General features: G+C 33.4%; 5 protein-coding genes and 1 pseudogene across 12 annotated transcripts; 3 read left to right on the top strand and 3 right to left on the bottom strand.

Moving 5' to 3' along the window:
- Positions 1 to 467: 467 nt before the first annotated feature.
- On the top strand, positions 468 to 1,962 carry LOC137834841 (uncharacterized). The gene has a single exon (XM_068643061.1). It carries the CDS (start codon positions 784 to 786, stop codon positions 1,960 to 1,962), a length of 1,179 nt encoding a protein of 392 aa, XP_068499162.1. The 5' UTR covers positions 468 to 783.
- A 165-nt stretch (positions 1,963 to 2,127) lies between these two features.
- Positions 2,128 to 2,876, top strand: LOC137836137 (uncharacterized). Its single transcript, XM_068644993.1, has 2 exons — positions 2,128 to 2,436; positions 2,523 to 2,876. Exons 1-2 carry the CDS (start codon positions 2,128 to 2,130, stop codon positions 2,874 to 2,876), a joined length of 663 nt encoding a protein of 220 aa, XP_068501094.1.
- A 493-nt stretch (positions 2,877 to 3,369) lies between these two features.
- Positions 3,370 to 4,222, bottom strand: LOC137834843 (dirigent protein 21-like). Its single transcript, XM_068643063.1, has one exon. It carries the CDS (start codon positions 4,164 to 4,166, stop codon positions 3,585 to 3,587), a length of 582 nt encoding a protein of 193 aa, XP_068499164.1. The 5' UTR covers positions 4,167 to 4,222; the 3' UTR covers positions 3,370 to 3,584.
- Positions 4,223 to 4,429: 207 nt separating this feature from the next.
- Positions 4,430 to 5,070, top strand: LOC137834842 (dirigent protein 21-like). The gene has a single exon (XM_068643062.1). It carries the CDS (start codon positions 4,477 to 4,479, stop codon positions 5,044 to 5,046), a length of 570 nt encoding a protein of 189 aa, XP_068499163.1. The 5' UTR covers positions 4,430 to 4,476; the 3' UTR covers positions 5,047 to 5,070.
- Positions 5,071 to 15,836: 10,766 nt separating this feature from the next.
- LOC137836213 (dirigent protein 21-like) lies at positions 15,837 to 16,683 on the bottom strand (annotated as a pseudogene).
- A 1,889-nt stretch (positions 16,684 to 18,572) lies between these two features.
- Positions 18,573 to 23,664, bottom strand: LOC137834840 (peptidyl-prolyl cis-trans isomerase FKBP62-like). Of its 8 annotated transcripts, none has more exons than XR_011084974.1 (10): positions 22,209 to 23,636; positions 20,418 to 20,637; positions 20,267 to 20,347; positions 19,944 to 20,134; positions 19,733 to 19,853; positions 19,555 to 19,626; positions 19,347 to 19,465; positions 19,140 to 19,252; positions 19,014 to 19,059; positions 18,573 to 18,866 (listed from the first exon to the last, which is right to left on the bottom strand). XR_011084974.1 is itself a non-coding variant. In XM_068643058.1 (10 exons), the coding sequence occupies exons 1-4, from the start codon at positions 22,664 to 22,666 to the stop codon at positions 20,025 to 20,027; spliced, it is 300 nt and encodes a 99-aa protein (XP_068499159.1). In that variant the 5' UTR covers positions 22,667 to 23,664; the 3' UTR covers positions 18,573 to 18,866; positions 19,014 to 19,059; positions 19,140 to 19,252; positions 19,347 to 19,465; positions 19,555 to 19,626; positions 19,733 to 19,853; positions 19,944 to 20,024. The 8 variants fall into 8 exon arrangements, 7 of the variants coding, with proteins under 7 accessions (XP_068499159.1, XP_068499156.1, XP_068499158.1 ...); XM_068643058.1 differs by having other exon boundaries at positions 20,418 to 20,492; positions 22,633 to 23,664; XM_068643055.1 differs by having other exon boundaries at positions 20,418 to 20,510; positions 22,633 to 22,863.
- Positions 23,665 to 27,739: the final 4,075 nt, after the last annotated feature.

Genomic DNA, 27,739 nt, shown 5'->3' with positions numbered 1-27,739 from the left:
ATTAAATTTATAAAAAAATTGACACATTTTACACTGGTGCTCCAGACCAGTGTTGTCAAGATCGCGAGTTAACTCGCCGATCTTCCGAGTTTACGATCTTTCCAGGCAAAATCGCGTCAGATCGGAGATGGGATCGGACCATCTCTGGATCGGAGCGATCCAGCGATCCAAGGGCTGGATCGGACGATTCATGGGCCCCAGCGATCCATGACGCGACCCAAATAGAAAACCCTAAATTAATAAAACCCTAATTTTAAAAACTGAAACCCTAATCTGAAACGAAACCCTAATTTTTCTTAACTTGTGTCGCTGATTGTGCTTGTCGCCGCAGCTCTTCTCGTTGACGCCGCCTTCGCGCACCACTGCGTACCACCGCGCACACTCTTGCTCGTCGCCGTCGCCGTCGCCTTCGCGAACCATCGCGAACGTTGCGTTGCGCCGCCGCCGCCTTCGCGCACCACCGCGAACGCTCCGCTTTCGTGCTCTCTCTGCTTCGCGATCGCTCCGCCTTCGTGCTCTCTCCGCTTCGCGATCGCTCCGCCACTGCCTTTCTCTCTGCCACTGCCTTTCGTTAATTTTTGGTGATCATTTATAATGGCTAGTGGAAGAACTGATTCAGCTTGGAAGCACTGTGTGTCTGTTGATGGAAAAACAAGGAACCTAAGGTGTAAATACTGTGATAAAGTACTCACATGAGGGGTTTACAAATTAAAACATCATTTAGCCGGGACTTCAAAGGATGTGGGGGCATGTGTATCAGTGCCTGAAGATGTTAAAAAATCAATGATGGATACTGTTGTTAATCTGCAGCAAAATTTTTTGAAGAAGTCAATCTCTAGAGAAGAGAGTTCAGTGGGACAGACAGAAAGTGGTATAAAAAGATCAATTGAAGAAGAGATTGGGAACTCATCAAATATTTTCAAGAGAAAAGGATCTCAAAGTACTATTAATGCCATTTTCAAGAAGAATGATAGAGAAGATGCATGTCAAGAGATTGCTCGGTTTTTCTACAATAATGCTATCCCTTTTAATGTAGCAAAGAGTGAAGAATTTAAGAGGATGGTTGAGTTAATTGGTAGACATAGTCCCGGATTAAAGCCACCATCCTATTATGAAATAAGAGTGAAATACTTGAAGCAAGAGGTTGAGAAGACAAATCTGATTGTAGAAGAACATAAACTTTTCTGGAAAAAATATGGATGTACAATAATGACAGATGGTTGGACCGATAGGAAGAGGAGGACTATACTGAATTTTTTGGTAAATAGTCCAAGGGGAACGGTCTTTTTGAAGTCTATTGATGCATCTGATATATGCAAGACAACTGACAAAATCTTCAAAATGGTGGATGATATTGTTGAAGAGGTTGGGGAAGAAGATGTCATCCAAATTGTAACGGACAATGCAGCAAATTATAAAGCAGCTGGGGAGTTGTTAATGCAAAAGAGGAAAAAGTTGTATTGGACTCCTTGTGCAGCCCATTGCATTGATCTAATGTTGGAAGATTTTGAAAAGAAAATCCCACTCCATCACGACACAATCGCCAATGGGAAGAAGATTACAACCTACATCTACTCCAGAACTGGTCTTATCTCCTTGTTGCACAAATATAGTGAAGGAAAAGATTTGATAAGACCAGCCAATACTCGCTTTGCCACCTCTTATCTGACTTTAGGATGCTTGAATGATAATAGAGGATCACTTATTAAGATGTTCACATCCTCAGAGTGGCAATCTAGTCAATTTGCAAAAACTAGAGATGGAGGGTTGGTGGAAAATCTGATAATGGACAAGGGATTTTGGAAAAGCATTTTAAATTGCTTGAGGGGTGCTCTTCCCCTGATTAAAGTGCTGCGCATGGTTGATTCAGATGAGAAACCAGCCATGGGATTTATTTATGAAGAGATGGATAGGGCAAAGGAGAAGATACAAAATCTCTTCAATGGAGTTAGTAAAAGGTAATTTACCTATATTTGATTTCTAAATTAGATATACAAACTTGTTTTGGAGATTTATTTATTTGTTTTTATCTTATTTAGCTACACTCCCCTTTGGGAAATCATTGATCGGAGATGGGACAACCAATTGCATAGGCCGTTGCATGCTGCGGGCTATTATCTTAATCCCATGTTACACTATCATCCTGACTTTAAAGTTGATTATGAGGTGAAACGTGGAATGTATGAATGTTTGGAGAGGTTGGTGAGAGACCTTGATGTGATGAGTAAAATTGATTTTCAATTAGAGAGTTTCAAGAGCAAGTCTGGATTGTATGGTACTCCCTTAGCTCAACTTGGACTCAAGACCAAAACTCCATCACAATGGTGGGAATCATATGGTGATGAACATCCAGAACTACAAAGATTTGCAATTAGAGTATTGAGTTTGACTTGTAGTTCATCTGGCTGTGAGCGTAATTGGAGTGCTTTTGAAAGGGTAAGAATTTAGTTCATCTGGCTGTGATTTCATAATTATTTTTTAGATGATCATATGATGTGTTAACTACTTTTATAATTATTTAGGTTCACACTAAGAAAAGAAATCGTTTACACCAAATGACTATGAACGATGTGGTGTTTGTGATGACTAATTCAAGATTGACGAAGAAGAAAGATGTTAGAAAGACAAAAGAATATACGGTTGATGATCTTTCTTCTGATGATGAATGGACTGTGGAGGAAAATGAAACATTACATGGTTTAGATGAAGAAATATTACTTGAAGTTGGAGCTAGTAGAGGAGCAACAATTGAGGTTCCTCCAATTGATGATGATAATGATTTGGAAGTTCCTCCAATTGATGCTAATGAAAATGAAGATTTTTTGGAGGATGAAGATGATTATCCTATGATGAATGCGAATGATTTTGTTGGATAGTTTATTTGTATTAAACATTATCTTGAATCTACTTTCTTTTAATTATGTTATGTATTTGAACCGTTTTATGAATTATGAATCTATGTTAAATTATGTTATGTATTGCAACCATTTCATGAATTATGAATGTATTTTTAATTATCTTATGTATAGTAACTCGAATAGTAACTCTTCCGAGTCGAGTTACGATCCCCGAGTTACGAGTTTTTTTTCCCTCTCCAATCCACCTCCGAGTTACGAGTTTGACAACACTGCTCCAGACCAATGAGTAAGTACAGCACCAGTAATAAAAAGATGGTGGTTACCACTGATCCACAAAATAAAAACATGGAGTTTGTCAACATTCTCCGAAAAAGAACCTGCCAATAAACCCTGAGAAACCGAAACCATTAAAAAGAACTACAAATAACTTACTCAAACTCCTAAAAGAAATTCTACTCTCTTTTTTCTAGATGAAACGTAGATGCATGCGAAATGTGAAAGATGAATCCAAAAAACCCACAAAAAATGTGGTAGATATTGGAATATTTCCATGAACTTCAAGATATATAAAGATGAACCAAGTATGTGGAAGGTAGCAAAAACTACAGAGAGGAATACGTGTATACACAATAACAGAATACGTGTTTAAAGGGAAGAAAGACAGAAAGAAAAGAAGGAAGAGACACGTAAAAGGAAGAAACACTTTCAAATAAATTGCTTCTTAGACTACATTAGTGATGAATGGCGAACAGTGACATTGTACTCCACCACAACATGCTCAGGGGTAGAAAGCTGTTGGAGATCGTTGGCTATAGCATAGCCGGTGGCGAACCTGAAGACGCCAGTGCCACCAACGATGGGCATCTCTTTGTTCAGCTCCGCTATGGGGTTCCTCCCGAGCATGCTCAATGAGCTTCCAGCGTAGTCCCCTTGCATGAAAGCGAAGTTGATGAGCATGAACGCGCCCAGGTCGTTGAGAGAGGCCAGGCCAAAGATCCCCTGGGCCCTCCCAACGGGCTTCGAGCTCAGCTCCGGGCCTTCCGTCATGGGGTTGTCCACGACGAAAGTGGTGCCGAAGCCGTAGGGAACGTTCTTGGGGGTGTCGATGATCTGCACGATGGTGGGGTTGTCGGCGGTTCGAAGGTCATGGTAGAAGAAGTGGATGTGGGTCTGCTTCTGCCAAGATTGGTGGGTCTGTGATGGAAGTTCGATGTGGGATTGGTGAGAGAATGATGCATGAAGATGGGTTGGGAGTGTGGAGAAGAGAGCGAGAGAGAGAAGGAACAAGAATCTAAGTGTAACAATCATTGTTCTTAGGTGTTTGACGTGGAAGATGGGTTGTGTTTGGATAAACTCTTCCCTTATAGAAGAAGATACACCATTTCAGATTTTATTTCAATTCTTTATTACCCATGCATTTCCCACTTGCAAAACGTCACATTCAAGTTCTACACACGTGTATTAAAATATACATAAAAATACAAAGACCACCGATATAACTTTCCTCGAGAAATGCGTGGGTAATAAAGAAATGATATACTTTTTTTTTATAAGTGAAGTGAACCAAACACAACACAAGCTCCTACACATCCAACACCTCATAAACCCTAAACCTAAAATGATTAGTGTGTTTGGATTGTTGTTTGTGGTGTGTAGTCACAGAATAATAGCAATCCAAGGAAAGTTTATAGAAGAATCCCGCATAATCTTACCCACAGAGAGAGTGGAGAGATTCACACATCTGCATTATTATTTCCATGACATCTTCGATGGTGAAGAGCCAACATGTATAACAATCATAGATCCACCAAGGCAGTCTCTTGGTGGATTTGGAGCCACTGTCATGGTGGACAGCCCTTTGACTGAAGGGTCAGAGTTGAGTTCAAAAGAGGTTGGAAGGGCTCAGGGAACTTATGCTTTGGCTTCTCAGCATGATCTTGGATTTCAGATGGTGATGAATTTCTTGTTCAGTGAGGGTGCTTATGAAGGGAGTAGTGTGAGCATGGTTGGGAGGAATGGTGTGTTGGATGAGATCAGAGAAATGCCAATTGTTGGAGGCAGTGGTGCTTTCAGGTTTGCTCGGGGCTATGCACTGGCAAAGACTGTGTGGTCTAATTCTACATCTGGAAATGCTGTTGTTGAGTACAATGTGTGGCTGTATCATTTCTATGAACATGGAATGGAATAAGAAATTTAACATCTTCTATTTGAAGTGTAAAGCTCTAATATTGCATCCAGTTATCATGAAGTTGCTGTGATTTCATATGGAGATGTGAATTTTAATAATTAAGCAAAAGAAAAATGGACACAATTTCTCAAGGTTCTTTTTAATATCTAAAGACTCAAAAGTGAAAGATAGTTAATATCCAATATTCATTATGTATATAGTAAGTGTAATGTACAACTCAAAGAGTCTTGCTTATATCATTCACATGAGTGATTTTATCATGTAACTATATTTGACATTGTAATTGAATGTCAATGAATTAGCTTCTCATATATAAAAAAATGCATAGACATGCTTATATCTCAATCAAACTTAGCCTTGAGCACCATAAATTTAAAAACTATATCCACATTTGAACAATTTGAAATGCTACTAAGACCATATATCAATAGTTATTGAAATACTTAAAACTAGGACTAAACGTCAACAAATGGACAAGTGATGGTATAAAAGGTTTGTTAGTGGAAAAGATAAAAGCTTAATATAATAACATGTGTACCGGTCAATATCGGATATGGAGGGTGGAGATCTCAGCGTCGCCGACCGACATAACCATATTCGTTATGCCTAATAGAAGGTTAACATGATCAAATAGTGATTAAGCATTAGATAATATGCTTTTAATTATGATCTAAAACCCTAATTTGACCCAATAACAAAGGGTCCATAATAATCATATAAAATAGTCACGGGTTTCGAGAAAAATGTATGTCATCATCACACATTACTTACATCGAACATCAAATACCGAGATCTCACTTGAGTGTCAGAGTGTCTTTTGCAGATACTATCTGAACTGAGAGTTTGTGAAGGAATAGGAAACAATAAAAGGAGAGGAGGCAAAAGATAATTGATCGACCGATAAGGATGACAATAGTTCTTTCAATACCAATTCGTTCCAGAATAGAAAAATAATTGATGATGATCTTACTATTTTTTTAATATTTCATTCTAATTTTACTAATAGTATTATTATGTGGTAGAGAAATTGACAACCATATAGACATAAATGCTCTGTGGTTGGTGTGGACATTTGCATAGAGGTGGTCTAAACGGTAGTTAAACCCCTTTTTTATTTGGCATGGTGTGGCAAAATTAGTCGGTTGTGTACCAAAGTGTGAGCTCTACTGCTGCCACGCATAAACATTGACCTGTTATGCCCATGACAGCATTGCTTCATGTTCCTTCCACCACCCAGTCACTAACATACTTTTCATTATGGCTCTATAAATTAGATACCCTGCCCCGTTCCTACAAGAATCACTAATAGTATTATTATGTTATTTGTTCATGACTTTAATTTGTATATTATTTGTTTCAGGAATTAAGTGGTTAAAATCAACATATTGAAGAGGAAAACATAAATTGTAGAGTGCCACTTTTATTATAACTGTTTTTAAGTTGTTTTTAAATTACTTCTATTTGGATGTATGTTTTAAGTGTAAGGCTACATACTAGACGAGTCTGTTTCGATCTCAGTAACCGGACATCCAAGTTAAACAACAATAAGAATAGAGAAAATAAATGTGCAACAACAACATAATTGCGCCACATTCTGAAATATATGAAAAATATCTCTAATTTATCAGACAAAACGAAATAAACTAAAAAATATACCACAAATATAAAGGAACTACCATACACATCAATTAACAACTGATTCAACCCATAAAAGTCAAAACACATAAACCAAACACTATAACTAGAGTTTTCTTTTTATAACTAGAGTTTTCTCTGAAAAAGAAAAGTATATTAACTACTATTAATTTTGACTTATGTTTTAACTTTTATTTGTCATTTGAGTTTATATTTTTTGTTGTAATATTTGGATTTGATTTTAAAAATCTATAAAATATTTTTTTTTAAAATTCGTGGATATCTTTAAATAGGTATCCAAGACGAGTAATGAATAATTTCTATGTGTGTGCCCGACCCCTTGCTATTCTTAAATATGAATAATAATTCTTAAAAAAAGTGAAGATATTCTAATTCTCATCTAAAAGTATCTAATTAATATGATACTTAAGTTAAATATTCTTGGAATAATAATAATAATAATAATAATTAGTGTTTATATAAAAAATTAAGGTACAAAAGACTTTTTATAATATACCTTAAATCTATATATACTAAAATTTAAAACAATTACTATTCAGTAAAAAATAATAGATTAAAAGGAATTCTATCCAATAAGACCTCAAGCCTCAACATATTGGGTAACCTTTTACATTTCAAAAGCACTTGAATAGGTCATTAGGGTGTTTCTTCCTCTCTACACTTTTCTTCCTGCACCCCTACATTCTTTAAAAATACCAAAATTTACCTTTTACAGTTTTAGGTGTTTCCGAAATACTGGTTCCATAAACAAAGAATATATTTCCAAAATAAAAAATCTGAAAGACAAAAAATCATTCGGAAACATTTTTTTTGGAATAATATTTTTATTTCCGATTTATAAATCTGGAATTCATAAAACATATTTCAAAAAAGATGTTTTTGGAAATATTTCGGAAAAAACAATCCGGAAGTATTTTTCTTAAAGGAGCAAAACAGTCTTTTCACAAAGTGAGGGGGTGCAGGAAGAAATTTGTAGAGGTGCAGGAAGAAGTTGCCTAAACATTATTGGTTAAAAGTGATAGTCCACTTGATTGAACTAAGCATTGAAGGGAGCAATGGGTCATTTTCCTACCAAATTACTTATGCTACAATTTAAATGGGCTTAGATTAGTTTATCAATATACTTATGGATCGAATTTTTTTATAAAATAATAATTATATTTTTTAAAATATTAAAAATATTTTGTGTGTAATATCATTTATGTATTAAATAATTATACGTAAAATTAAAATTAGATTTATTAATATAATTTAAACTTAAAAAATATATTTATTTTTTATTTAAATTATTTTTTAAATAATTAGAGTCACATAAAAAGGCTTATAGCCAATTTAAAATAGTAATCGGTTTGACTCAACACAAAATTATTTAATGATCAGCAAATTATATTGCTAACTCTAATTAACTGAAATATTATCTATAAGCTTACAAATAAAACATTGCACTTTGTGAACATATATAAAAGAATCTATAATCATCTTTCAGCTAATAATCTCTTTTGATAAAATTAAATATAATACACCTTTAGGTCTCTATATCTAGAAATTTTTAATTTTAAATATTAGTTTTAAATATTAATCTATACAAAAATAAAGAGATTCTTTTTGTAATTACTTCTTTTGCATAAATAATAATTATTTTTTCCTTTATACTTTAAAAAGAATTCATGTATTTTTTTTTCTTTTTTCAAAGTGAATTAACTACCCACAATAAAATTATAAAATTAATAGAAGTTTTATATATTTTTATGGATTTTTTTTAAAATCCCAAAATAAACTTTAGCAATATTTGTTTGTGTTCATAATTATTATTATTATAATAATATTTTTATTTTATTTTATTATAATAAGAAAAAAATAAACAATGTTTTCTCGTTCTCATCCTTTATTTTTCTCTTAATTGCTCATAAAGATTTATTTATTAACAAATTAAAAAGAAAAACTAATTCATCTTTAAAATCACGAGGTGAAGATAGATAAACTACTCAAAATCATACATAAAGATGTGCAATTTGAAACACTACAAGAAAATCATGAAATATAAACTAATATTAGAAAGACAAAAAAAATAGTTGTTATAGTGACTAAATTAGAGACAATTTTAGAAATTAAAAAAAAAATAGTTTCTATTGTTAAATAGTTTCTAAATTGGTGTCTAGTTAGCTACCAATGTTTTGACTACCAATTATTTAGATTTTAAATTTCGTAGCAAAAATCTTGGTTGCTAATTAGATACCAATTTAGAAACCATTTAAAAATAATAGAAACCAAATTTTGTTTTAGTCTCTAAAATGATCTCTAATTTAGTTATTATAGCAATTAATTATTTTTTGTCTCTAAAATTGATTTCTATTTGTTGATTTTCTTGTAGTGAAGAGAAAAGCTCCATCTCTATAATGGTCACAAACAATTACTAAACCACATTTTTTGTGAATAAAGATCAAAATAACCAATGCATGAAATTCTAATTAAATGTATTTTTATGACAATTCATATGAAACATTCCAATGATGGGTGCATGCTCTTTGTTTGCTGGCTGTGGATTATTTGCAGATTTCTATCTAAGCAATATTATGAGGGCGAACAAACCACATTGAATGATCACATGCTTCTGGGATTGGATTGTTGTGAACAACTAGTTCTCTTATGCATCTTGGATTTTCAAGTATCCAAAAGACTCGTCAAGTTGAACCCATCAAATTCTTAATTTGGATAAGTTATGTAAATACCTATCAAAGATTCAAACTCATTTTTTCTTCTCTTTGTTCTGTTAAAAATAGATATTACCCGTATAGGGTTTGATGGTTGAATTCCCAAAAAATCTTATGAAAAGTTCTAGAAATGTATGAGGAAGACTTGCTTACACACACCCTATCACTTAAGGAAAATTAAGTGTGTAAGATCTTGAACTACATATATGAAATGTAAGGTGAATCTATGATTATATTAAAACTTGGATGATATATATATATATATATATATATATATATATATATATATATAATGTAATATATGAGGTTTAATACGAATAGTGTGTAAGACATATATTACACTGGTTATTTAATCGGTGTAATATATGTAGTAAATTTTAGGCTTTAAAACGAACAAAATTGGTTTCCCGAGGCGTGAGTAATCACTGTCCGTAAGAACTTATCTGCGGTGTATTGCGCAAGTCCCCCCCGGATACAACAACATCTTCCCGGTAATTTCCGAGGATCAGAACTAGCAAGTTTCTCTTTAAAAGAGTAATACCCAAGTAGAACCCAGAAATATTATAATAATTAAAAGTAAGTGAGGAGAGAGAAAGTGAAATGTAAAAGAAGGTGGGAGGAAGAAGAAGGTGTGAAGAAGATGAAGAAGGTGAAAGTGAGATGCGTTTCCTGAAGGAGGGGAACCCTTGTTTATATAGGCAAAAAGGTAACAGCCCCAAACGGCCACTACCCACGTTCCAGTAGCCATTGGTGGCGCGATTCCAGGTTCTAACGACACCACTTCTTCAACCTCCGAAAAACCAGGCACAGCAGGGGCGAAACGACTTCTCCACTGCAGCAACGATTCCGAAAGACCAGGTGAAGCATTTCAGTTTTGGATTTCGCAACAAAAATCTCAATGTGTTTGATTTTAGGGTTTTCTCGCATGCCCTGTTTTTATTTGCAATACCGCAACTTCGTTTTACAACAATCCCCCACATATTGCAAAAGATAAAACATAGAGATATTGAAACAAAAAGAATATTCTGGGTTCATGTAAGATATAATGCATAAGATCTGGTATAGCAAGCTATATGAACCAGTCTTAGATTAATGAACGTAACACATAGTGTAGTTGGTATAACAAGCTATATGAACCAAGACAGTTAGTATGTGTAAGAGGTTTATCAATCATAATACACCCCCACATTACTTGTTGTTATTGTTGTGTTGCGCTACTAGGCCATGCGCATGCCCGGTATTCATGAGTGCTATAGAGATCTTGCCAAGATCTCATGCAAGCGGCCCCACTTGACACTCATATAGGTGATTTCATCAAGTGTATGCTGCAAATCATACACCACCCATAAGGGATATGAAAATCATTAAAACTCTTTTACCTCTGAATTTTAACTACAAAGTTTATCCTCTCGATAATGCAGTAACTAGCACTTTCACACACACCATAGGAATGGACAGAATTGATTTAAAATCAACATCAGTGCTAGCAGAACTAACAAGTGACTTGATTTTACCCATATGAACCTTATTCATGGGATCTCCAATCACAAAGGTTGGGTTTCCATCACTTGTTTGTTTGTAAGTGACTTAAGTCCCATTCCCCTCGATGTTTCTAAAATCATTTTTCTCCCTAGGGGTTTAGTCAGAGGATCTGCCAAATTCCATTCTGACTTGACATAGTCAATAGAAATCGTTCCACTCTTTAACAGTTGTTTCACCAAATTATGTCTCAATTGTATATGTCTATTCTTTCCATTGTAGCTTTTATTTTTAGCTATAGCTATTGCCGATTGGCAATCACAATGCATTGATACAGATGGGGTTGGTTTCATTCCTAAAGGAATGTTTGCTAAGAAGTTTTTCAACCACTCAGCTTCACTACCAGCCATTTCTAGAGTAACAAACTCAGATTCCATTGTTGATCTTGCAATAATAGTTTGCCTGACTGATCTCCATGTAACTGCACCACCCCCAAGTGTAAATACATAACCACTAGTGGATTTTGTCTCATCTGAATCAGAGATCCAGTTAACATCACTGTACCCTTCTAGCACAGCGGGAAATCCACTATATTCAATGGCATAATCCATTGTACCTCTCAAGTATTTCATGAGTCTCGCAAGTGCATCCCAATGATCCTGACTAGGACATTGAGTGTATCTACTCAATCTACCTACTGCATAAGCAATATCTAGTCTAGAAAAACTCATTAAATGCAATAAGCTCCCAATTATCTGGGCATACTGAGTTTGAGAAATAGATTCTCCTCTGTTCTTCTTTAATTTGGGTTTAGCATCATAAGGGGTGCTCACTGACTTAAAGTCATAGTAACCAAACTTCTTTAGAAGTTTTTCAGTGTATTTTTCTTGGGATAGTAATATACTATCTCCCTTTCTTATGATTTTAACTCCTAAAATCACACTTGCTTCACCCATGTCTTTCATCTCAAACTTAGATCCAAGAAACAATTTTGTTTGAAAAACTATATCATTGCATGTACCAAAGATTAGCATGTCATCCACATACAAACATATAATGACATATTCACCATTTTCAGATCTAGAATACAACATTTATCAACATCATTGGTAGAAAAACCTTCACAAAGTAAAACATTATCAAGTTTTTCATGCCATTGTTTTGGTGCTTGTTTCAAACCATACAAAGATTTTAAAAGTTTGCATACTTTTTCCTTTTGACCTGGAACTACACATCCTTCAGGTTGAGTCATATAAATTTCCTCTTCTAATTCACCATTCAGAAAAGTTGTTTTAACATCCATTTAGTGAATTACTAACTTATGGATAGATGCTAAGGCTAGCAATACACGGATAGAGGAAATCCTAGTAATAGGTGCAAAAGTATCAAGGTAATCTATGTTATGTTTTTGAGTAAAACCTTTAGCAACTAATCTTGCCTTATATTTCTCTACGGATCCATCAGGATGGTACTTCTTCTTAAAGATCCACTTACAACCAATGGGCTTTGCTCCTTTAGGCAGATCTACTAAGGTCCATGTATTATTTTTCTTAATTGAATCAAGCTCAGTTTTAATGGCCTTATCCCAATGTTTAGCATCAGGAGCACTAATAGCTTCTACAAAACTTATTGGATCATTCTCAACTAAATAAGTATAAAAGTCATCTCCAAAAGATGTTTCCTTTATCTGTCTTTTACTTCTCCTAACATCCTCACTCAAGGTATCACTAGCACTATCTATAGGTTGTTCAGATGTACCACTACTCTTTAAAGGAAAGATGTGTTCAAAGAACTCAGCGTTTTTCGTCTCTACTATAGTGTTACGTTCAATTATATCACTATTAAGGACTAGAAACCTATAGGCAACACTATGTTCTGCATATCCTAAGAACATACAATTAGATGTTTTAGAGCCTATTTTCCTTTTCTTAGGATCAGGTAACATCACTTTAGCTAAACACCCCCACACTCTTAGGTATTTCAGGTTAGGTTGATAACCTTTCCAAAACTCATAGGGTGTTTTACCAGTTTTCCTATGTGGCATCCTATTTTGTAAAAAACACGCAGTAAACAAAGATTCACCCCATAAATTATCAGGAGCATTAGAACTAATAAGCATGACATTCATCATTTCTTTAAGAGTCCTATTTTTCCTTTCAGCTACTCCATTAGACTCAGGTGAATATGGTGGGGTTACTTCATGAATAATACCTTCTTTTACACAATAATCATTAAATAAAACATATTCACCACCTCTATCTGACCTAATTCTCTTAATTTTCTTATTCAGTTGATTTTCTACTTCCGCTTTATAAGTTAAAAACATGTCAAAAGCTTCATCCTTATGTTTAATTACATACACTTTGGTGTATCTAGAAAAATCATCTATAAAGGTTACAAAATAATTTTTACCACCTCTAGACATGATTTGTTTTAAATCAGCAAGGTCGGTATGAATTAAACCAAGAATTTCAATTTGACGTTCTACAGAGTGACATATTTTCTTCGTTATTTTAGATTCTACGCATACATCACATTTACTACATTGTTTGTCATGCATGTTGATTAATCCTAGACGTTGCAATTTTATAACATACGAAGAATTCACATATCCTAATATAGCATGCCATATATCATACGAGTCAACAATATAAGCAGAAGATTTAGATTCATTCATAATTTCAGAAATGTTTAATACAAAAAGGCCTTGATCACAATATCTCTTTCCCACAAAAACATTGTTTTTTGTCATAACAATCTTGTCAGATTCAAATGACACTTTAACCCCAACTTTACTTAGCAATGCCACAGAGACCAAATTAACTCTAATTGATGGCACATGTAGCACATCATTCAAAGCCAGAGTTTTCCCAGATGTGAGCTTCATAAGAACTTTTCCTTTTCCTAGGACAGGAGTTGTCCTGGAGTCACCGAGATATACTTGTTCTTCTCCATCCCCCACACTTGTGTAGGAGGTAAACACATTTCTATTTGCACAGATGTGTCGGGTAGCCCTAGAGTCTACCACTCATTTGCTCACATTTGTCACAAGGTTTACTTGTGAAACGACTGCCACAATAGTATCTTCCCCTTCGACTAGATTTGCCTTAGGAGGATAGTCGTTTTTGGCCCTATGTCTGCACTGAGGTGCATGATGGCCTGACTTTCCACAAACAAAGCAATTACCCTTTTTCTTGAAAGTGGGGTTAGTTCCACTGGGACGAGAGAATTTGTTATTAGGTTTCTTTTTGTGATCAAATTTTTTCTCGTACCTTTTTTGAGCTAGTTTGTCTTCTATCATGTTTGCTTTGGCAGACAAAGCTTTGGCCTTTGCAGCAACGCACTCCTTCCTGTTTGTGTCTTCGATGATGATGTGGGTGATCATATCTGATAGAGACATATGTTTCTGTCTGTGCTTCAGTTGTTGTTTATAATCCGTCCAAGATTGCGAGAGCTTTTCGATCAAGAGTTTGGACACGAATTCATCCGACAAGTTTATGCTTTCAATTTTGATATCTTCAATCAACTTGTGATATTCGTTTATCTGGATTTTGAAGTCTTTGCCTTCGAACATCAACCAGCGGTAGTAGTTTGCAATTACGAACCTTTGTCTGACGATGTCTTCGGCAGTATATTTGAGGATAAGAGAATCCCAAATATCTTTCGCATTCTTATAAGAAGCATAAACATCGAACAGATCGTTAGATAACACACTGAATAAAGTGTGACGACATACCTTATTCGCATGGATCCAATCATCAACTTGCTTCGTAGTCGTGGTTGAGTCGGGTTTGACAGTTGTAAGTGCAAGAGCAACTCCGTACATGTCCAATAGGGTGGACACACATTCTTGCCAACGTCGGAAGTTCTAACCGGTGAAAACTTCAATTTTGGAGACATCCGGAAATGGTTTCGCAAAAATGGTTTGCGTTGCGGAAACAACATTTGACGGTCCCGGAGCAATGTTGTCGTTGTTGTTCAGATTTTCAGCCATAAGTCCTTACGATTGTAGTAAAATTTAGGCTTTAAAACGAACAAAATTGGTTTCCCGAGGCATGAGTAATCACTGTCCGTATGAACTTATCCGCGGTGTATTGCGCAAGTCCCCCAGGATACAACAGCATCTTCCCGGTAATTTCCGAGGATCAGAACAAGCAAGTTTCTCTTTAAAAGAGTAATACCCAAATAAAACGCAGAAAAATTATGATAATTAAAAGTAAGTGAGTTGAGAGAAAGTGAAAAGTAAAAGAAGGTGGGAGGAAGAAGAAGGTGTGAAGAAGATGAAGAAGGTGAAAGTGAGATGCGTTTCCTGAAGGAGGGGAACCCTTGTTTATATAGGGAAAAAGGTAACAGCCCCAATCGGCCACTACCCACGTTCCAGCAACCATTGGTGATGCGATTCCAGATTCTAACGGCACCACTTCTTCAACCTCCGAAAAACTAGGCACAGCAGGGGCGGAATGACTTTTTCAACATTTTTTGAGTAATAATAAAAAATAAGGTTCTTAACATTTCAAATTGTTAGTTTTGGCCAGGTGAGCACTTGCAACAGTAACATTTCAATTTTGAATTTCGCAAACAAAAATCTAAATGCCTTTGATTTTAGGATTTTCTCGTATGCTCTGTTTTTATTTGCAGTACCGCACATACGATACATATTAAATCCTATATTATATTAGTTGACTTAGTAATCGTTCGTATAATAGGATTAATCTGATAGTTTAACTCGTCTTATATATAATTAATTGATATTTTACCATGTTCTCTCCGTCTATGTAGGATGACTATAAAATAATTTCTAGAACCGATGTAAAGCATTGCTCAAATGTTATCAAATGTTGAAATCAGGATAAGGATTAAAATGATCGTCAAGTGAATGAGTCTCCGAAAGTTCAAAAGTGAATCCAAAAAACTCAGAATAAGCATTGGATATTTCTTCTGAGTAAGTGATGTTGCACCAGTAACCAATGAGTAAGTAGAGCAACAGTAATAAAGAGACGGTGGTTACCACTGATCCACAAAATAAAACCTGGAATTTATCAACATTCTCCCAAAAAAGAACCTGCTAATAATCCACGAGAAGCCGAAACCATGAAAAAGAACTACAAATAACTTACTCAAACTCCTAAAAACAAATATACTTTTTTTCATAGAAGCATGCGAGATGTGAAAGATGAATCCAATAAAAAGCCACAAAAATGTGGTAGAAGATGACATTAGTGATGGCGCACAGTGATATTGTACTCCACCACATAATGATCATAGGTAGAAAGGTGATCGACGGTGTTGGCTATAGCATAGCCGGTGGCGAACCTGAAGACGCCAGTGCCACCAACGATGGGCATCTCTCTGTTCTGCTCCTCTATGGGGTTCCTCCCGAGCATGCTCAACGAGCTTCCAGCGTAGTCCCCTTCCTTGAAAGCGAAGGTGATGAGCATGAAGGAGGCCAGCTCGTTGACAGAGGCCATGCCAAAGATCCCCTGGGCCCTCCCAACGGCCTTCGAGCTCAGCTCCGGGCCTTCCGTCATGGGATCGTCCATCATGAAAGTGGTGCCGAAGCCGTTGTGGACGTTCTTGGGGGTGTCGACGATCTGCACGATGGAGGGGCTGTTGGCGGTTCGAAGGTCATGGTAGAAGAAGTGGACGTGGGTCTGCTTCTGCCACGATTGGTGGGTCTGTGAGGGAAGTTCGATGTGGGAGTGGTGAGAGAATGATGCATGAAGATGGGTTGGGAGTGTGGAGAAGAGAGTGAGAGAGAGAGAAGGAACAAGAATCTAAGAGGAACAACCATTGTTTTGTTCTTAGGTCTTAGACTCTTTAAGATGGTTGTGTTTGGATAAAGTGTTCTTATATATACAAAAAGAAATAGCGTTTCATAATTAAATTATATTTTTCTTAAATAAGTTTTTAAGATTTAAGTCAAATAAAATAATATATATATATATATATATATATATATATATATATATATATATATATATATATATGAGACACTTGCATGAACAAAACGTCACATTGAAATTCTCGACACGTGTATTAAATTTATATATATGACTTTCAATCTTGAAAATTGGTCTTTGTATTTTTATATTTGTTTTTTGTTTTAAATAAATTTGAGAGTACTGTTTTTAATTTGTCTCGAAGGAATATAATATATAAAAATATGAAAGTTATTTATTAAAGTTTAGAGATTATCTTAAAGTAAAATATTAAGGATTAAGTTGAAGTTGTTTCTTGTATTTAAAACGCTCACCACGCTCTGCGCCACTGTATCAGGGTGCCTTATGATACTTTGCAATAGTAGGTGTGGGTCAAATATTTTTTATTTTTAAATAAAAACTTTAATGTGAGACATCACTATGCAACTTAAGATCTTAGCTAGGCTGATACCTCAAATAACAATAATCATTTATTATCACATGAAAAAAATATTATTAAACAAAAAAAATAAAAATACAAAAATATGGGAGAATTAGACAAAAACTCATATGTTAACAAAAACGATACAATGGTATATTATACCTATTCATAAAGAATTCTAAGAACAAATATTTTTGTGCTTCTGTAATATTTTATTTTATTATGTGATATTGTTTTATTTTTATCATTACAATTTTGAAATTTTATTTTAATTTATTAAATTTTAAACTATGTTATTATTATTATTATTATTTTAACTGTAACGTATCTAGTATAGATTCATATGTAATTAAATAATTCAAACTTCACACACTCACACTAAATCTAAAGTCCTATAATATTAGGCGGAAAATTTTAAAAACAAAAGGAGGGAAGAAAAATTTGAATTTAACATTCAAATTTAGATCATGATCTAATCAATGGCCTAGTTTGGTTTATATTTCTTATGCTAGTAAGATATTGTGATGGTATCTATAGATACTGACACGGACACTGATACGACACGTACTACAAGAAAAAGTATTTTTAGAAACTAAATTTTTGGTTTCTAAAATGATAAAATTAGTCACTAACTTAATTAGAGACTAATTTAGAAACTAATAGTTTTAAGTGGCTAAAATCATGGTCGCTAATTTTAGATACCAATTTAGAGTCTAATTTAGAAACCAAATTAGTTACCATTAAATAAAAATCAATTTAGTGACCAAATATGTAGAAACTAATTTAGTAACCAAATATATAGAAACTAATTTAGTGACCAATTATATAGAAACCAAATTAACAACCAATTTCATTGAAACCAATTTAGTGACCAAATATATAAATACCAAAAAATGGTCACTATATTAGTTTCTAAATAATATAATTTATTATAAAATATTATTTTATTTATTTATTTATTTTTGTTTTTTGTTTTTATTTATTTATTTACCTACTTAACTTTTTCATATTTTATATTTATTTGTAGATTTAAGTTCACTAATTTAAAATAAATTTATAAAGTTCATCAACTCAAAACAATTATGTTCAGAATCCAAATATGGATAAGTAAATTATATTGCGTAGTTGTTTGAAATCTACTTTCAACTATGTTAATATCCATGAGTTATATTTACAATAAAGTTTAATCTATTCCTATTACATTTTTTGTGCCTACTTGCAACTCACTGAGCTACTCACTGAGCTGTTGAAAAAAAGTAAGAGCGGAAGTGTTCTTCTCTATCCATCAAACTATTTACAAACTTCTGGGCTAGAACAATCTTGGAAGCAAGAACTGAAAGATTCCATTTATTTTGATCCAAACAAAACTCTTGTATTGACTTCAATATAATATTAATGATAAGGTATATGTTCCAAGAATGAACGTAAACTTTATTGGTGAACAAAATCGACCCTCAGACTTTGCTACGAACAGGATCCTAAGTTCAGTCCTAGCTAACAGAGCAAATGAATGACCTTATTTGGTTATTCCTACAAAGCTCTCTTAGATAGCCATCTACTGTACATGGCAAAACATTCTTCAGGCTTGTACTCTGGAGCTGTGTGGCCTCCACCCTGAAAATATACCAGTACAAAACAATGGAATCAAAAACTAGCAAATATGCTACATACCTCATTCTCATTGCATCATTGTTTGTTATAGTATCAAATGGAATCTATATTTGACCCACAAGAGCAGCAAGGAGAACAAAAAAGACTTACCTTCACAGTTGCAAATGTCATTCGATTGAATTAAGTCCTTGTGTATCTATTTGTAGGAAAACACAAATTTAATCAGCTTTAGATAAATTAAGCTTGGTGATTACATAACTATAGTTACTGGAATACCCTGCAACTTGGCCATCTATATGCCATTGTCTCCAATCATCCACGATGGAGTAGTTTAAGATCTTATCCATGCTTGAGTTGCCAAGAAAGGAACCAAAAGATCATGATCACCACTGTTATATAGAAAATTTATTTGGTATGTGAAATTCAAATTAGTTCAACCGTGTTACCTTATTCAACATATTAACATAGAGAAAGAATATTGACCTGTATACCAGCGATCGATAGCCCATTCAACTGAGATTTACATGATACTCAAAACTGCTTGGGATATCCCTCTTGTGAGGTATATCCAACGAACACTGACACCATTGTCCAATACTTCCCTGCAGCACATGCAACCAAGATTTATGTTATATTAAGTTGTATATCCAATTATATCTGAAAAAGTTACTATCATTTATATCAACTACACCTGACGGATATGCAATACAGTGCGAACATTATCATCATTGGCCCCAAAACTGCAGAGGAAGTATACATAGCTCTAACAGTAGAAAGGAGATGAACATCAAGTTAACACAAATTGGAGAATCTGTGATAATGAAATAATGATGGACTTTGCGATTGTCTCTATTGATTAGAAATGCTACCAAAGAAGTTCCTGTTGAGACTCTGGTGAGTCAAAACCATACTCAGGCGCAATAATTAACAATGCCACCTAACCCTTCTTCATAGTCAAAATAGCTCTGTCAAGCCCATCAATTACTTGTTCTGCTCAATCCATAAAACACTCACATTAGCTATCTTAATAAATAATTTAGTAGAAATCAGGAGAAACATTGAGACATTCTTTCAAGTTACCCTTATCAGTTTTGAATTCAAACAGCTCCCCTTCATCATCATGACCCTTGAGGATCTTCTTAATGACCTTCTTGTCATCAGTTACATCTGACAGTCTTCTAAGAAACTAACACGAGTAATCTCCAATGATGCATTTGGTGGAACTACACCTTCGCCACTATGTGCTGGCTTACCCTTTTCACCAAATCCACCTACAAAACAGATAAATAAATCATAAAATTTGAACAAAAGTAAATAAATAATTACTATTTATCTTGTTTTCAGTAAAAGATAAAAGCAAATAATGGTTTTCCAATAGTACCAAAACTCAGCAGACAACTTACATTGAGGCTTCACACTTAAAACCACTTTCTCTCCCTTCTTCATGGTTTTAACAGCCTTTGACAAAGCAGGACAAAAATAACCTGTAACAGAGTAAACATTAATCTCACAATTTATAACATGAAGAGCGTAACAAAATTAATAGGCACTGACCATCTTCGACTGTGAACTCCAATCCATCAGCTTTTGCTACTAGAGTCCCATCTTCAAGACGTGCTTCGTAATTCACTGCAACAACAAGATTCACTAAATGTATGACTGGTCACACATATATACCAAACACACAGAAAAGAGCCCTTATTCATATAAAAATCAATCAGAAGAACATGAGAACAAAACATGGATGCAAAATGCACCATGTAAAGTGTTGAAGCTGGAGAAAGCTTCTTCCCTACCAAGGCTTGATGTGTGTTTGATGAAGAAAATGGCTTGAGTGCTTTGAAGATTGTAATAGGTTTTTAGATTCATTTGTAATTAGGCTTGTAAGTGTGTATGATTGCCTTTTGTTGTATAACCTATCCTAGATGCCTAACCAAGTCTAGATCAAGCACATGATGTGGTTAAATGGTTTTTGAAAAGCTTTTTAAAATGATTTTAAAAGTTTTAAATCAGTACACAAATAAATCTGTTTTATGAAGAAAGAATCTGTTTATTTCTTCTTTGTTAAAAGGCTTTTCTAAATTTCTGTTAGGGCACCAAGGGAAAGCTCAGTTCGTTATTTCAGTTAAGCTGAGCTGGTCTGTTTGTTATACTTTAATCTGTTTTACTGTGAAGGAACAGGTTTATTCTTTGGTCTGCTGAAAGATTTTTCACTAGTTTGTTAGGGCACCAAAGGTACAACTCAGACAGAGTTGGCAGTTTTCACAAAATAAATCTGTTAAGTTAAAAAATGAATCTGTTGTTTTCATAATTGCTTTTCAACTGTTTTTTAAAAAGAAGTTAGAAACTGTTTTCTATATAAAGAAAAGTCTCTCTCACATGAATTAGTGCTGAGGAATTACGCTTTTGACAGAGATCAAACAATTTCCATGTGTGAAGAAGGATTGAAAGATTTTTTGAAAGGTTTTCCAAAGAGATTTTCAAGTGTGCTTGTTCTAGGAAACCTTTGATCTTGGTGAAGGTGCTGGTGCAGTTCTGCAGCAAATTGAACTACTGGTTTTTGGGTTCTTGCATCTTCTTTTCAGGTGTAATCTTTCCTTTATTCTGTTTTGTAAAGGTGTAAGTGTTAATCACTCCTTGATAGGGTTTCTTGGAGTGCAAGGTGTGCTGAAATAGGGTTTTTCAGCATTGTGTGTGTTGTTCTTGTAGTGTTCAAGAACTGCTGTGTTTGTAAGTAATTGGTACTGGTTTTAGTGAATTCCACCTTGGGGTAAGGTGAGACTGGATGTAGCTCTGTATGAGTGAACCAGTATAAAAACTTGTGTATCTTGTCTTCTCATCCCTGCACTCATTTCTGGTTTTGCTTAATTCTGTCAAGAACTAAATCTGTTCTTTTGAAATTGAATCTGTTAATTCTGGGTTTAAGTGAAAACTGTTCTTCCTGATTTGTTAATGTCCTCTGATTATAAACAAGGTTGCTGTATATAATGGTTTAAGTGATTTGTGAACAAACTGGCCATTCATTTAAATCTGAGAAGGGATCATTCTTCTTAAAATCTTGTGTTGAGTAATTTTGGTTGATTTCTAAGCATAGTTGTATCCTTCATCCTCACAATATTAAGCTGATCTGGTTCTGTTATATTTCTCTGTTGATCACAATTTTATATTGAACAAATTCAAATTGTGCCAACACTGCTCTGAAGAATCAATCTGTTTCATGTAAAAACAATCTGTTCTTTTTGGCTCTGGAATACTGAAAAATTGTGTGTTCTTGCGAAAATTTTATAAGCTCAATTCACCCCTCCCCTCTTGAACTTAGACACTAATAGACCCAACATAAAGAACCTCGTGCAAAACCCTAATGATGCTACACATAAATAGTAAATGTACATGCAAACATCCAGAAGCACTTCAACAAGAAGCAGCATAAATTTCATTATACAAGAATTCACAATTCCTCTACCTATACTCTGATAATAAATTTGGACTCTAAGGAGCAAAGAAAAAGATGGGTCCAAGAAATGAGAATATTAAAAATGGATGTGGTCATACAAGAAAGACAAAAAACAAAAGACAGTACAAATAATATTATGGCATCAATTAAGGGAAAGATGGCAGAAAATTGGTTAAGGCTCTTGGTTTTGTTGGACAATGGGACTAACTCCAAGACCCTGTTTTCGTAAAGAACCTGAAATTTATAGTTTACGTTATTCTTTTTTTGTGGAAGGTGAGCAATGTATCAAGCAGAACAATATTTTCCTTCACATACCCAACTGTCCTTGAGGCCCACCAGCAGAATTCATTGATATCAAAAGGTGAAGTGTCACCAGAATTCACATCATTCAAAAGTGGTTGTCACCACAAAGTAGCACATTTAATCTACACATCAAATAAACTCAATATTAAACGGAATTAAAAACCTAATGTTCATCACATCAAAAAAATAAATGATTAAATCCAACAATTTATATAATTCTAAAAAATAAACAGTTCTTCAATAGGTATCTCTATCTCTAGTACATTTTGCTACTTTAAAGACAGACCAACATATAACATTGAAAAACCACAGCAACGCATACTGTGACATAAAAGAGAAAACAAATTCAAAAGAAGTAGAGCAGTAGACAAGCAACCTATGAAGCACAGGACCACTGCATAAACACCAGAGACAACAACGACACTCTAACATAACAGAGACTAAACGAAGATCATTCCCTATTGAGTTGAAAAGAGATTTTTGTCTATTAATGGTTTCAGCTACATCCAAGAAGCACCATGAACACAAGTTGTATCATAATAGATATAGTGTTGACGGTGCATTTTATCAATTTGTATCTTCAATCAAATCTAATTTCTCTTGAGAATTAAAAAATACATTAGTTCTCCTTAAGAACTAACTCTCCATAAATATTTTTGGGAAATACAACATGATAACAAAATTTAGGGTTTTAAGATGGGAAACAGTGAGTAAAGTTGTGAAGCTTCGATGAGAAAAAAAAATATAAAAGACAAAGATCGAAAATGGAGCATGAATTAATGGAGCGAGAATGAAACTTAGATTGATAAGTAGAGTGTGTTGTCGTCGGGTGCGTTGCCGTCGCGGGTGCGTTACGGTTACGGGTGTGTTACCGTCGCAGGATGTGTTGCCATTGCAGGTTGCCGTCGCAGGGTGCGCCGGTTGCTGGTTGCGGCGGTTGCAGGTTGCCGTCGTAGGGTGCGGCGGTTGCAGAGTGTTGCTGAGAGTGAGAGATGAGTATAAAGTTAAAGAGAGATAACTTTAAAATTTAAAATCCTGGAGAATATTTGCTCTCAAATTTAAAAAAATTAAATAAGTTTTTGAAAAAATATGCATCTTTATTTAAATTAATTTTTTAATTTAAATAATACTTTAAATTTATTATTAATTTAATTTTACATTTAAATAAAATTAAAAAATTAAAAAATTAAAATACTATTTTAAATGTAATTTTTAAATTGATATTAATTATTTTATATTATACTAAAATTAATAAAGTAGTAAATTTATTCATATTAATTTAAAATATTTTATAAATTAATAATTAATAATTAATTTTATAAAATTTAATTACTCCAAAATTAGTATCTAAGTTTAAATAATAGTGACTAAAAATTTAAGTATCTAATTATATGATGATTAGAAACTACCAATTTAGTTTCTAATTTTATTATTTTGAGAGACCAAAAGTTAGTTTCTAAAATAGATTAAAAGTGACTAAGAAAATGGTTTCCAATTACATTTTAATAAGAGACTAAAAAATTGGTTTCTATAAAAAAAAAATATTATTAGCTACCAAAAATATAGTATCTAATTATATTATAATTTTTATTAATAATAGATACCATTTTAGTAACCAATAATTTTTAGTTTATAAAATGGTATCTAAATTAGTTACTATAGAAACTATTTTTTTTTAGTTTCTAAATTAGTTACCATTGAATCATTTTCTTGTAGTGACGGATATGGACACAGAGATATGTACAATTTCTAAAATGTAAGATACATGGACACGGATCTATATATTATATAATTATGAATTATATAAATTGATAATAAAGATTTATGTGCACAAGTATGTTCCAGATTATTTTTTGGAGCAGATTTGTGGTAATTATTCAAACTCTCAAACAATTTTCATCTGACCAATTGTGCAATATGCCCTAAAATCTTTTAAAATTTTAAGTTTTGGTGTCCTTGTGTGGGATGATGCAATGCATGAGGTGTGTAAAATTACCCTAATGGAGGAAACAAAGGTTAAGTTTTATAATCTCATTAAAGTTAGTTAGTCGCAATCACATTAAGTGATGAATAATATTGGAATAAGTTGTGTGAAATGGTGCATGAGGTGTGTGAAAAGTGACTTCACTAGGAACATCAAGATATAATTATCAATTTCTTTTATCATATTTTCTCTATTCATTAATAGCTCTTCAACCTGGATATAATCCTAATAAACAATTTTCAAACAAACCAATTCTTTTATAATTATATAATATTACTCAATAAATATTGTTCAAAAAGGATAAATATAACATTAAGTTGTATACTTAAATAAACTAACGAATTTTAGAATTTATAAGAAACACTTCAAAAAATAAAGTTTATTACATTATAGTGTTTTCTATATTTCTATCCTTTAATATAGATAAATTGTCAAATAACTATAAAAAATTAACTTATTTTAATCAATAAGAAGCCAAGTCTACTTTGGATAACTTTTAAGGAATCCATCACTGAAAATATCTCCTGCAAATGAAAGGAAAAAAAGAAAGATAATTTCTTCCCACATCATATCAATTTTAATCCGCACCCTATCACTTTTTTTAAATTTCCAAAATTACTCTTATTTTAGATTTGAAAATTCAAAATAGAAAATAAAATTAAAAAATAAAAAAGTATAATTTGGACACAAAAATTCATAACACAAAATTAAAAATGCATTTAAGATAAAAATTTCTGGAACTCAAAATATGTTATGAAAATTTAAACCGGAACTCAAAATATGTTCTGAAATTTAAATCTAAAATATTTTCGAATAAAAGGTTATGAAACTAATTTTTATTTACACCCTTATTTTATTTAAGGTTATTTTCGTTATTTATTTAGGATAGTGATATGTTTGGAGAAAAATTGTGAAAAAAAATGTGTTAACCTTTGGTTCCAGCAGCCAAGATGCATGGGATAAGGATTAAGGGATGGGTAACAGAACCTTTTAAGCTACTAAATTATCTAACTTGTGCATGTGTAGTTTTTCTCGGTGATCATTGTGGTGATGGCAATGCATTACTATTTCGAATATTAAAGATTGGATAAAATGTGATGTGCAGGTCATCCCAGAAAGCTAGATCACTTGCTTAACCTTGATGGTGCCAAGAGAGATTGCATGTCGTCAAGGTGAATCTTCTAGAAGAAGGTTCCTTTGACTCTATCGCCCTTCAAGGTGAATTTATCTAGAAACTTCTAGAACTTTTATCACACTAATTCTTTCTTCACACTAATTCTTGTGTTGCTGCAGACCATTCTTGTGCATATCACTATCTTATATCTCCTATCCTACAACACTTCTCTTCACCCTCATTTTCACACCGCCAAATCTTCTTCTTTTTCTTCTGTCACCTATGGCCGACAGTTCATCCAACAACCAACCATTTGATATAGCGACCTGGCTTTCCAACATAGAGCCTAGGCTAGCTGAATATGCCAGCCTGTTTGAGAGACACTTAATTGATGAAAAGGCACTCCCACTGCTGACATGGATAGATTTAGGAGTGATGGAACTAGAAGCCATTGGGGACAAACGCAAAATTCATAAACAAATAAAGAAACTGAGGAAATCATCAAGAGTTTAAGTTGATAGTTTGTAGAAGTTTGTATAAGTTTCTGGTTTAAGTTCTATAAGTTTCTGGTTTATGTTCTATTTAGTTCCTGGTTTAAGTTCTATAAGTTTCTTCTAATTTCCTAATTATGTAAGTTCTGTTTTATAAATTCTGTTTTGTAAGTTTCTATAATCTAATCATTTTAATATAATAATTATTTTTTTTTCTATAATTTATTTATATTTAATAATCTTTTAAAAGCGTTAATTAATAAAATGAGACTAAGTGCCACAATCACATTTGTAGTCCTTGATGCGCTTTCCAGTCAGAGAGTAAGAGTGAACAGAGTATTTCTTTGAGCACTTTAAACTACAATGATTCTGAAACCAATTGAGCTTCTTCTTAACACCACTTCATCACTCACCAATAATTCAAACTCTTTTGCTATTCATTTTTTGAATTAACACACACATTTTAGTTTTCTTCCCCAATTCAAACAACATTCAAACCAATCAAATTCACCTAAATGTTATCAAATCTTGCTTCTTCATATCTTCTCCCACTGTCACACTTACACATATGTTATATATTTATCCATAAATTTTGTGAGAATTTTCTGATGAGAGATTGTTTCAACTAAACCAATCTTATTGAGTAGTAACATATAAAGTAAACTTTACCTATAGAATTAATCAGAAGGGCTGAAGAAGAAGATAAACATATATATATAGCAACTTTTAGTACATGAAAACTCAATCACTAAGAATTAATCATCATCAAGCCCTGACAGGAGAATGTTGGTGTTGGTAGAGATGAAAAAAATGAATGAAAAAGAAAAGGGTTAAGGAAGTGATGAGATGACCTGGATTTCCTGGTAGGTTTCTTTTCTTCTTGTGAGGTGTTTGTGAAATTGTGTTTGAGTCATTGCTATTATTTGTTGTGGTTGAAGTGTTTGAATTTGGACTATGGAGTTAACGAAGCATCTCTAATATTTTTCACGAGACCAAGGACTCCAGGTTTGTTACGAGGTCAAAATTGAAACATAAAAATGAGGTTCATAACTTCGTGCCTACGAGGTTCACCTTCTTTACTATCTGCTTTGAAAATGTAAGGAGAGTCTTGATATATAAATCACTTTGAGTGTGTAATATAGACAATATAAGACTATACTTTTGTAATACTAAAAGTTCACAACAATTCCCCATTATTGCAATACACAAGAGTAAGAAAGATTGAAGACAATTCTTGTTCTCATATAAGATGTATTGCATTTTATATTGGTTTACAAGTATAAATTTTGAAATTTATGTTTTTTTTTTCCAGATATAATGGAGGGACCTCCTATACTTGTGGTAGTCACCTGAGTTTGAGAAAATATTAAATTCTATTGTTAAAGTTTGATCTTAAAGACTTCTTTAGTAGTAGAAGTTAAGTGTCGTTTACTTTAGGTCCAAAATTAAGGTCCAAAATTATGATGTAATATAATCACCTACCAATAGAATATATCATATATTCATATGAATATAATCCATGTGAAGTGT

The sequence above is a fragment of the Phaseolus vulgaris genome, chromosome 5 (assembly GCF_000499845.2).
Source record: "Phaseolus vulgaris cultivar G19833 chromosome 5, P. vulgaris v2.0, whole genome shotgun sequence".
In the NCBI taxonomy this organism is placed as follows: Eukaryota; Viridiplantae; Streptophyta; class Magnoliopsida; order Fabales; family Fabaceae; genus Phaseolus; species Phaseolus vulgaris.
This window is presented reverse-complemented; position numbering and strand designations above follow the sequence as displayed.